A 12,276-nucleotide genomic window follows, 5' to 3' on the forward strand; every position below is an offset into this window, starting at 1 on the left:
TCTGAATAATCCAGCACCAGTTCCTGACTTGGTTTCGGAACCATCAGTGTACCAGACTGGACCCTTATTGTTCTCAGGTTTAACCTGACTCTAAAATAACGAAAATATTGGTGCTCATGAAATCCAGTGCCATCTGTGCAGGGGTGAAACTTCTCAGTTTCCCTTCGCACATTGTCGTAAGAAAATTGCCACAAATAATGTCATAAGATAATAACTATTAAGGATAAGATTTAAGTTCAATAAAATGTTGGATAGACTTGGAACATCTCGAGTTGAATCAGAACTAATCTCATTAGTTGCCACTGATGGAGACAGTCATTATGACTGATAATCTATACTAATAATAAATCTGTAGCCGAAATTTTTCTGATAATTTTCGATTTTCCAAAAATAATAATTGGTCCTAACATATAACCACCCTGAAACCGAAAATCGCTTTTTTGAAATTTTTGTTTGTATGTCTGTCTGTCTATCTGTCTGGATGTTTGTTACCTTTTCACGCGATAATGGCTGAACCGATTTATATGAAAATTGGAATATACATTAAGTTCGTTGTAACTTAGATTTTAGGCTATATGACATTCAAAATACGTTATTTAAAAGGAGGGTTATAAGGGGGCCTGAATTAAATAAATCGAAATATCTCGCTTATTATTGATTTTTTTTAAATATGTTACATAACAAAAGTTTCTTTAAAAATGATTTCCGATAAGTTTTATTCCTTCCAAAATTTTGATAGGACTGATATTTAATGAGATAAATGAGTTTAAAATTAAAATACAATGCCATCTAAGGTGGTGTAATGAAATGAAAACAAATGACTACGTCTATAAGGGGTCTTGGACAACAACAATCGAAAGCTATGAAATATAGCCTACAGAGAATGTTTCTGTGTTTGTATGAAGTAATATCGAAAGCTAACTTAACCGATTTGTATAATTAATTATTATTTCACCATTGGAAAGTGTAGTTTCTCTAGATGGATATAATGCTATAATGTTATTACAGTAACTTCTGAGTGCTCTCTGAACCAAAATGACCGCATTTTAATTATTTAAATACAATTTAAATTAAGTAACATATTAAACGATTTATCCTTCTATCAAACACGAATGTTCCCTGGATCAAACGCCCTATTTTAATTATGTAATTACTTTATATTTATTTCTAACAGGTGCAGCGGAGCGCACGGGTACGGCTTGTGATGACAATAAAGATTGAGAACTTCTATTTTGATATTACAATTAATAACACTTACCTAAAGAACCTTTATCTCGTCGACATACAGTAACTGTATTAACATTGGAGGCTGCAACTAAATCCCTCAATGCCACACTTTGCTGAAACAAATCACAGTGTCTCACATGAAGTAATTAATTAAATTGAAGAGTGTGATCCCAAAACGCGTTCAGTCCATTTTTATGAAAGGACAGGGCTAGTTTTTCTATCCACTGGTCTACGGACTGAGCTAGTTTTCAAGTGACATGCACAATAACACAAAGTTTTAGACATGGACTGGTCCACACCTGTGGAGTAACGGTTAGCGCGTCTGACTGCGAAACCAGGTGGCCCGGATTCGAATCCCAGTCAGGGCAAGTTACCTGATTGAAGTTTTTTTCCAGGATTTTTCCTTAACCCAATACGAGCAAATGTTGGGTAACTTTCGGTGCTGGACTCCGGACTCATTTCACTGGCATTATCACCTTCATTTCATTCAGGCGCTAAATAACCTGAGATGATATAGCATCGTAAAAAAAAAACAATTAAAAAATAGACAGGAATTAGCGTTATTTTGGAAGAAAACACTCTTAAAATATAATGATAGAAGTCTCAAACATAATTATACATATGAAGGGGTGAGAATGATATAGTCTTAAGCCACACAGACAAAATTTTACAGGAAAGCGTGTTGAAGGTTTAGAGTCCAATCACAGTCTAGTATATACAGTCACGAAGCTTGAGTTGTGAGGGTGCTAGAAACAATAGACTGTGCCGGTACTATTTCACATTGTCTGTAATGAGGCGATATTAGCGATCCTAGTGGTTAGCAACTATCTATGGATGCATATTTACTACGTATTGAGCTTCGTGACTGTATATACTAGACTGTGGTCCAATGTTATTATGTGGAATATTATAATTTCTTCGACGTATACTTACGTCATTTGTTAAGTAATTTTTGTAATACTTTAATAGTAGCTTCATCATATGTGTAAGAAATGAACTTGCACAAAAAAAAAAAAAAACATTTTTGTTAAAAGTGTGGCTTTAGACTATCTCAATCTCACCCCTTCATATGTATAAATCTTAAAAATAGCCAAATGGATTGAGCGAGTTTTGGGATCACACATATTCTAATAGCAGAAAGATCTTTTGCCCATACTATACTACCAAAGTTATCAAAAACGACACTAGTCTCACATGTTTTAAATCACTACATTTCTTCTACGGATTTGCTGAAATATCAGCTGACAAAACAGTATGGTAGGAAAACAAGTATCAAATATTTTAATACAGACATAAATTAAATTACACACAATGGAGTAGTTCAATCAGAGTTTTTATTGCATTAAAGTGACAGTATAACTACAACTTTAAATTTGAGGTTAGTGACAACAAATTGCAAATTAAATTTGTATGTATTGCTACAATAACAAAAACTTCTTCTATTTAATTAATCTACACATTTTTGTCTCTCTATTACTCATATATTTATCCACAACGAATAACGTTCCAGAAATTATAATCATATGAAAAACTGTTACATAACAAGATACACTTTAAATACCAGTAGAAGGAAAAGAACCAATAAAGCCAGAGATAGGCTATAAAATGCCTGCAGACAATTGATAATTAAAAGACACGATATAAAAAATAGTGATAGTGACTAAACATCTGTTCCAAAGGATTAAACAGTTTGAAATATTGTGTACTGGTATGGCTAAAATCTCGAAACAGGCTAATTTTACGTCAGTTTATTCTTTAAGATGGTAGACAGTATGGCTTATACATTTCTTTATGGTAAAAATAGAGAATAAAGGCATAAAGTTACCCTTCGCGTCTGCAGAAGTGATGTGATGATGGAAACTGCAGACAGGAACACAATGCAACCTGCATAATAGAAATATTCATCCAGCGACCATAATATCACACTGAACACTTGGAATATGTAGAATGGATTGAACACCTCTTCTATAAAGAGGCACCAGTAAGATTTTACATCAATTGAGATCACATTTTCTCCATATAACTGGATCCTGAAAAATTAAATATCATCAGCTAGTATATTTTAAATTAAAGTTATTCAGTACGCTGCAGTGGAATATTTTTGCAAGCTATATTTAATTTTATAGCATCAGCTTCAGTGATTTAGTGATTTTATGTCACCTGAACTTAAGGTATGCAGATTCAATTCCTCAGAAAAGAATGATCTTTTTTAGAAGAAGAAGAAGAAGAAGAAGAAGAAGAAGAAGAAGAAGAAGAAGAAGGGCAAATGCGATATTCTATTCACAATGGGAATGGTCTAATACAGTCATCTGCTCTGACCAGACAATGCCATCTGAAAAAGCATCTACATAATATGTCTTCATCGCTCCTATAATGCCTAAACATGCAAGTAGTTGTGTATGGTTCAACAAAGGTCCTCGCCTCAGAAATAAACGTCTGGGACCACCATACAACCATTCTATACATAATCATTGGTATATAATAGTGCAATAAATCCAATTAAGAATTTTTCGTTGTAGGTAGCCACCAAGTACTTTCACTTTTTGTTCCTGGACTTTAAAGCATCTTACGATAGTATCAATAGAAACGAAATGTTTAAGGCATTGCTCGAATTTCAAGTTCCAGAGAAATTGATAAGATTAATAATGGCAACAATGGAGAGTAACAAATGTAGAGTCAAAATAAATGCAGAATTGTCGGAAGCATTTGAAATAAATAAGGGATTAAGGCAAGGAGATCCTTTAGCTTGCCTGTTATTTAACGTCGCCCTAGAGAAGGTAATAAGGGCTGCTGGAGTACAAACAACTAATACTATTTTCTATAGAACATGCCAGACCTTGGCATTTGCTGATGACGTAGTTATCATTAGTAGAAACATCAAAAGTCTGAGTAATGAATTTGAGAGACTGAATGAAAAGGCTGGACACATGGGATTAGCTATCAATCAAGAGAAAACAAAATATATGTTTAGTGGGTAAGTTATTCTAGAATATCAATACCAAATGAGCGTAAGATACAGGAATTTACGTTTGAGAGGGTCAAGTCTTTTAAATATTTGGGATCAGTAATAACAGAAAACAATACCATGGATAGTGAAATAGGAGCTAGATTAATAGCAGCCAATAAGAGCTATTTTGGATTAGCAAATATATTAAAAGCAAAGAATGTTCCTTGTACGATTAAAACTAAAATTTATAAAACAATGATAAGACCGGTGTTGATTTATAGAGCGGAGACTGGACCCTGACAAAAAGAGAGGGAAATTCTCTGGGAACTTTCGAAAGAAAGATCTTAAGAAGAATATATGGAGCGATTAATGAGGGAGGAATATGGAGAAGAAGGTTTAACCGGGAATTATATGAGTTATATGAAGAACTGGATATAGAGGCAATTATAAAAGCAGAAAGGATAAGATGACTTGGTCATCTCATGAGAATGAGCGAAGACGAAATAGCAAAAAAGCTGCTTTTTAATGAAACTGGAGGGATAAGGAAAAAGGGAAGACCTAAGCTCAGATGGTTTGATGGCGTGACAGATGACTTGGTGGCATTGGGAATGAGAAATTGGAGGAGGAAGGCACAGGAAAGACAAACATGGAAAAGATTTGTTGAGGACGCCAAGGCCCATGTGTGGCTGTAGTGCAGATATGATGATGATGAACCTTTACTAGCACTTTCAAAAAACTTCACTGTAACATCAAATTATTTCTATTTAAGGAAATGTGCAATTAAAGCGCTCTTACATCTGTTGTTGCTGTCTTTCTGTGAAACCACAAGACTCATGGAGATAAGTAAGGTTCGTTCCTCCATTATCAAGGCCGTGCAGTCTTGTGAAGCTTCTAGCTCCATCATCCCAAACGAATTTCAGCAGATGATAGTGAAAGTATCGAATCTGTCTCACTTGTCCTGATCCAGGCCAGCTACACAGTGACGTATAAATACGTTGTATTGAATACTGTCCATGAGAATCCTGCAAATCCAATATATACTTATTAGGATGAGTAAATGATAGAAATCATACAAATTACGTGGGTAATTCTGTAGCACGACCACTCCACGATTTTCGAATTTTATTTTATTTCATTTTTTTTTTTTTTTTTTTTTTCACAAACAGCGATTTTATGCTCGATTTTCGAACGGTAATACAAAAAAAAATTTCGGAAACATAAGATTTCGACTGTAACCTAACATAATCTATCACAACCTAAACTAACCTACTTACTTACTTACTGGCTTTTAAGGAACCCGGAGGTTCATTGCTGCCCTCACATAAGCCCACCATTCGTCCCTATCCTGAGCAAGATTAATCCATTCTCTATCATCATATCCCACCTCCCTCAAATCCATTTTAATATCTTCCCATCTACGTCTCGGCCTCCCCAAAGGTCTTTTTCCCTCCGGCCTCCCAACTAATACTATATATGCATTTCTGGATTCGCCCATACGTGCTACATGCCCTGCCCATCTCAAATGTCTGGATTTAATGTTCCTAATTATGTCAGGTGAAGAATACAATGCGTCCAGTTCTGTGTTGTGTAACTTTCTCCATTCTCCTGTAACTTCATCTCTCTTAGCCCCAAATATTTTCCTAAGCCCCTTATTCTCAAACACCCTTAGCCTATGTTCCTCTCTCAAAGTGAGAGTCCAAGTTTCACAACTATAAAGAACAACCGGTAATATAACTGTTTTATAAATTCTAACTTTCAGATTTTTTGACAGCAGACTGGATGATAACCTAAACTAACCTAACTTAACATTAACTAACCCACGCAAAACTAAGCTAAATTATGCTAACTAACCTAACCTGGTAACGTTATGTTAGCTTAGATTAGGTTACATTAGCTTAGTTTTGCTTTGCTTAGATAGGGTTAGTTAAGATTAGGTGAGGTTAGGTTTTGATAGGTTATGTTAGGTCACAGTCGAAATCATATTATGTTTCCGAAATTTGTTGTATTACCTTTCGAAAATGAAGCATAAAAATCGTTGTACATCAACTGTGTTATAAAATACAAATAAACACTAAGTTAAATTGAAACATATGTTCAGGTTAACATCCATTGATTTGAAACGTTGTTGAAAGAGTGAACGCAACTCGTACTTTTTCTTTAGTGCATACGTTTCAGCAAGGAAAATGCGTTATTGCATTGAATATGCCTATCTAACTATGGTTGAAAATGTACCTTTCTCAATACAGTTAAGCTGATTTACTAACGAAGAATGACAATGTAAAGTACCAGCAGAATTATATCGCTGGATTAAGTTAGTATAAACAATTAACAAGGAAAGCTCACGCACAGTGCACTGGGCGTTAGAAGAAACAAGTAACTGGGAAAATCCAATATTACCCGTCAAAAACCAACCTCGTGGCTCGATAACAATACCAGTAATTTAGGTTTGACTTGCTCTACAGTCTCGTTTCTTATGGTGGCCATTGCACTCTATATTGTAACGAAAATAATTTCATATTTGAGTTGTAATTATTGAAATTATGAAACAATAGAATCAGACGCGTATTTAGAAATGTCTCATGGGTGGGAAATATAATAATAATAATAATAATAATAATAATAATAATAATAATAATAATAATAATAATAATACCGGGGTAACTATATCCTGTCTTCTTCAGGCCTTCACTACATACTTTTAAAATAAACATAATGAGAATATTGACACTTTTCGGCTTTTAAGTATGAACAGTATTAAATTAGTCCTACTTGTATAGGGGAAGAAAGGACTGAAACATTCATTAGGCCTACCAATACAGTATACAGAGTGATTCAGAACTTATGTTACAGAAGAATATGGTAGATAGAGGGTACTAAAACAAACATTTTTCATTAAGCAATGTGTGTCCTATCTCGCATCCTACACTTCATAAGTTCTGAATCACCCTGTATACAGCAATTTTCCTCAAAATCATCCTCCGCAAGCAAAAAGAAAAACAAATAAATAATAATAATTGTTTGCCAACAATATTAGCATTACCTAACAATTAAATGACAATAATATACAAATATCTCATTCCACCTTTACCCCAATGTGATACAGTAGGCCTACTCCTACATTTTAGCGCATGAGATACAAAATGTTACAATCAGGTGACATCACTAATATACAAAAGAAACATCACAAAAATTACTTACCTTTATCAGCAATATCTGTGCCTCATCCAACGCGCATTTTTTATATTTTGTATAGGCTTCATATTGACAGTACCAACGCAATATCAGATATGGAATGCCAACAAATAAGATTGCAAATAAATGAAAGAAAAACTTTTTACAGAGACTGGACTTGTAAGCATAGCATGTCAGTTTTTCTTCACATTCTATTTCTTGACTGTTTTCATATCCAATAGGCGCATAACCACTATATTGACTGAAACCTGTTATAGTAGGCATTATTTTTCCAAATGTCATTTAGCACTGAACAACACTGGACATTGTCTTATCTAACCTAGCCTATAAATAATTTATGGCATAAATAAAATTCAATCACTCTATGATTTTAGTTGATTTAATACTGAAAAATACGCAAATGTTCTGTAACAACGTATGTCATCTTTCAATCATGTTTAATGTTGTCTTTGTTGGTGTCCTTGGTTGAGTTATCCCAATGTATACACACGAAAATACTGCAGTTTTGTATCAAATTGAATGACGGAATACTCCGCATTGGGTCAATGATAAGTAATTATATAAAATTATGGCGAAATGGAACGGCATATCACTAACAATATATACAACCGGTTGTATTTATTTTTTCGGTCCTTTCTTCTGCTCTCATTCTTTCACTTGTACTTTCCCGTCACTGTCGTTAAAGCTGCTCGAACTGACGTCTATGTAGGGTAGGCGTATCAAGAAACAGCTGATCGCGCGAAAGTGTTACGCTAAGGATCAAGCATACCGTGCATGACGTAAGTGTCCTATATTTATGATAAGAGCACCAAACTAGCTACTGGTACCGTAACCAATGTGATAATATAATCTTATACAATAAAAATAGGCCTGTTACTTAGTGGATCCTATTTAGTTAGCTAACACCAAAGTAAGAAATATTGATAATGAAAAATTCGGTAGTTGAATAATCAATAAGGGTTTAATAATTATTAATTTAAATGTCAAAGACATGGATGCATACTTTTGCAAAGTTGTTTTGGTAACAGTGGTATGTTTTATTACAAATATATGTTAATATCCTCTTGGACGGAAATGTAGTCAGACTGAGCAAGGTTAATTGGATATAATTACAACTGCTCGTCCCCTCTTTCATATTGTCATTGTTGAAGCAAAATAGGCTTACTGAATTCAGACGTTTTCCTCGGAGGATAAATTTAATTTAAAAAATGTGAGGTGGGGCGTAACGGGATGACCAGTGGTGTCACGATAAAGCAAAGCCTTTACTTGATAGATCACTAGTCCACTTTGGACTAGGAGCACTCCAAAAGATGGCCTCGAGAGAATTAAATTTTCCGACAGGACAATATTCAGATTACTAAAAATTTTGCCGATGTGCAATTCTTGCAGAACTCGAAATACACCGGAACGTCATGAATTTCAGAAGCCTTTCCGTTCCGTCTAAGAAATGGTTATTGTCCGTTCCCGTTCATTTTAATTTGACATTAAGTATATACTTCAATACATATTTTCAATTAAATTGTTAAAAAATAATGACAACGACACTGTCGGCAATGTTTTATTGTATTATAGCATTCGTATAAGCTCTCGCTATATATGACACTCTTGCAGCATGCGTTTGATTCTATAATCTACATTGTCACTGAGATTCTAATTACGCGGCGCTAATGAAAAGGACGTCATAAATGTCGAGCTAATGTCATAGGTCACTGCTAGGCAGTGAGTCGAATTTCTTATTGTTTAAACTGCGACAAAGACCTAAGTATCTATTTCAAGAACTTTGCGAAACAAAGGTTTCAGTCATAAGTGTAGGGCCAGAAATTAATAATAATAATAATAATTATTATTATTATTATTATTATTATTATTATTATTATTATTATTTATTTATTTATTTAATCTGGCAGATTATCTTTCGCTAGTAATAACATAATATGCTTCTAATTATTAAAGTTGTGAGCAGTTTTATTCTATTTTTTTTTTGGCTCAATAAAATGACTAGTTCACCACTGTGGAGTAACGGTTCGCCTGTCTGATCATGAAACGAGCGGGCCCGGGTTCAAATCCTGGTTGGCACAAGTTACCTGGTTGAGGTTTTCCCTTAACCCACTAAGAGCAAATGCTGGGTAACTTTCGGCGTTGGGCCCCGGACTGACTTCGCTGGCATTATCACTTTCATTTCATTCAGATGCTAGATAACCACAGCAGTTGATAAAGCGTCGTAAAATAACCAATTAAAAATATATAAGTAGAAAAAAACAATCCTATTGGGCAAGGTTTTCCATTTGTTACTTTTTGCTTCAAAATTCTTATGGCAATACCAGTACTAATAAAATCATTTATGATTCAGTTTTAACAAAATGGTAATGATATAAATGCAAAAAGTATACTTGTAGACCTAACAAATGAAAAACCCCATTGTTCGCCCAATAGTTACTTTTTTTTTTTTTCTACCTCAAATAATAAGAGGTATAATATTTAGAACGATTTAAAGTTTGAAGTAAATTTTCAATATCGTGACATTAGATCATAACTTCTACCTACCCGAACCTCTGGAAGAAAGCCTTTATCCGTCCGATCCCTAAAATTAAAACCCCATTATGTGCAAATGATTTCCGTCCAATTAGTATCCTACCTGCCCTATCAAAAGCTCTGGAACGTATTGTTCACAAACAACTAATGAACTATCTAACCGAACATGCCTTACTGGACGAATACCAATCCGGGTTCAGAAATGGACATAGTACGACTACAGCACTACTAAAAGTGAATGAGGATATACGTGAAGCCACAGATGAACGTAAATTAACATTACTGACATTACTTGACTTCAGTAAGGCATTTGATACAGTTGACACGGACCTTCTATTATGTAAATTAAGACTTCTGCATCTTTCTGTTACTTGGTTTGAATCCTACCTTCGCGAACGTCAACAATGTGTCATTGCATGCGATTATTCTTCAAGATGGTGTGTCGTGAAATCTGGAATTCAACAAGGATCAGTTCTCGGACCTTTACTCTTCATGATTTATATTAATGACGTGACTAAAATGATAAAACACTGCAAATACCATATGTATGCTGACGACTTGCAAATTTATTTGCATTTCCACCCTGATGAGACTAGTGACGCAGTAAATAAAATAAACGAAGACTTAAATTCGATTTCACTGTGGTCACACAAATTTGGATTAAGGTTAAATCCAGAGAAATCGCAAGCAATCGTAATGGTACATAATCGTCTACGAAGTACTCTTGATAGTGGTACTATACCACATATAACATTGAATGGGATTATTGTTAAATACAGTGAAACAGTTAAAAATCTTGGCATTTTTATGGATAGCGATCTAAATTGGAACACCCAAGTAACACACACTTGCAAAAAAATATTTTCTCAACTTCACTCTTTGTTTCATATGAAAGAATTTCTACCACTTAGTCTAAAAAAGAATCTTATTCAGACGCTTGTAATGCCCCATTTTGATTATTGCGATTCCTTACTAACTAATGTAAGTTCACTCTTAGCTGAGAGACTACAACGTGTTCATAATGTGTGCATACGATTCATCTGCAATACTCGTAAATTTGACCATATAACACCTTCCCTCCAGTTACTTTCATGGGTGCGTCTGAAGGAACGAAGATCAATGCATTCACTGTCTCTTCTATTTAGAATCATGCATACTTCTACTCCGAATTATCTCTTATCGCGCTTTCAATTTCTTACAACTCTTCGAAACCGACATCAAGCACTTCTTTCTATCCCTCATCATAGAACGTCTCTATACTCATCCTCGTACACTGTAGAAATACCTCGTCTCTGGAATTCGCTACCTAATGATGTCAGGGACTGCCGGACTTTATCACAATTCAAAATTAAATTGGAAAATTTTGTCTTGTTTAATGCTTTTTAGATATTGCTAGAAGTGTCGATTTGTGTTTTTTTTTTACTCCAGATTAAAATCGCAAGTTTCTTGTTTATGTTAGTTAATTAGGATACAATTAATTATACTTAATCACTCATTTAAAGTTTGTGTGACTGCAACCTGTGTATATTTTTGTGTGACTTTACTTCGTTTATAGTGTTTTTTTTTTTCCTTTTTATTTCTGTTATTGTATTTGTATTCCTGGTGTTGTGGAAGAGAAGGCCTGATGGCCTTAACTACACCAGAATAAATAAATAAATAAAATAAAAATAAATAAATAAATTAGATCTGTATATACCGTTGCATTGTGTGTACATTACTCACAATAACAATTCATTCATCGATATAGAATTGACGCAATTATGTATAACAGCTCATGAACATTTAAGCATATAATTTAATAAAATGTCTTCTTGCCATTTTAATGCGAATAGGCCTACATCTAAAAAAGAAAGAAACTGTGAAATTCTAGTTTATTATATTTGAAGAAATATTTTTGTGAAATTAGTTATTTTCTTTAATATTTTTAGAGGTTTTCATGGCTGATCTTGAAACTTTGAGTCGCATACATTTGTTTATTAAATAACTTCATTTACGACAGTCACTCTTCTTTAGCTAGTCCCAATTCAAATTGCTTGTTTGTGTGAAAGCGATACGGTTTAGATATCATAGAACTGTACAGGTCGATGTCTTTGTTTGTCAGCACATTCGTAAGTCATGAGTTCATGACTCACAGGAAATGTGCCAGATTGCTTCTTCCATATCTCGTCGTTTATACATTAAGCACACACTTTGGCACTGTACGAAGCACAATCTAGTATAGCTCGTGCAAGAAACTATTACCGAAAAGCAATGGTGGCGTTGCTGTCTGTTTTGACAGGTGTATGTAGGCACGCCGAGAGGGCGAGAGGAGCGGGTCTATGGAATTACTCTCTCTTCCAAGAAGATTAAAAAATGAGGAATCACTGTGGAAGTAAAGA

At 34.3% G+C, this 12,276-nt stretch overlaps 1 protein-coding gene across 1 annotated transcript in view; it reads right to left on the bottom strand.

Annotated features, from left to right (window-relative positions):
• Window positions 1-8,081, bottom strand: part of LOC138714800 (polyamine-transporting ATPase 13A3-like) — a 92,653-nt gene extending 84,572 nt beyond the window's left edge. The window contains exons 1-4 of the mRNA XM_069846948.1: window positions 7,373-8,081; window positions 4,970-5,196; window positions 3,053-3,257; window positions 1,259-1,340 (exon numbers count right to left, since the gene is read on the bottom strand). Of these exons, the coding sequence (XP_069703049.1) occupies window positions 1,259-1,340; window positions 3,053-3,257; window positions 4,970-5,196; window positions 7,373-7,648 (790 nt within the window). The 5' untranslated portion in view covers window positions 7,649-8,081. The remainder of the gene's footprint in view (window positions 1-1,258; window positions 1,341-3,052; window positions 3,258-4,969; window positions 5,197-7,372) is intronic.
• Window positions 8,082-12,276: the final 4,195 nt, after the last annotated feature.

Source organism: Periplaneta americana, chromosome 15, assembly GCF_040183065.1.
Source record: "Periplaneta americana isolate PAMFEO1 chromosome 15, P.americana_PAMFEO1_priV1, whole genome shotgun sequence".
Lineage (NCBI taxonomy): Eukaryota > Metazoa > Arthropoda > Insecta > Blattodea > Blattidae > Periplaneta > Periplaneta americana.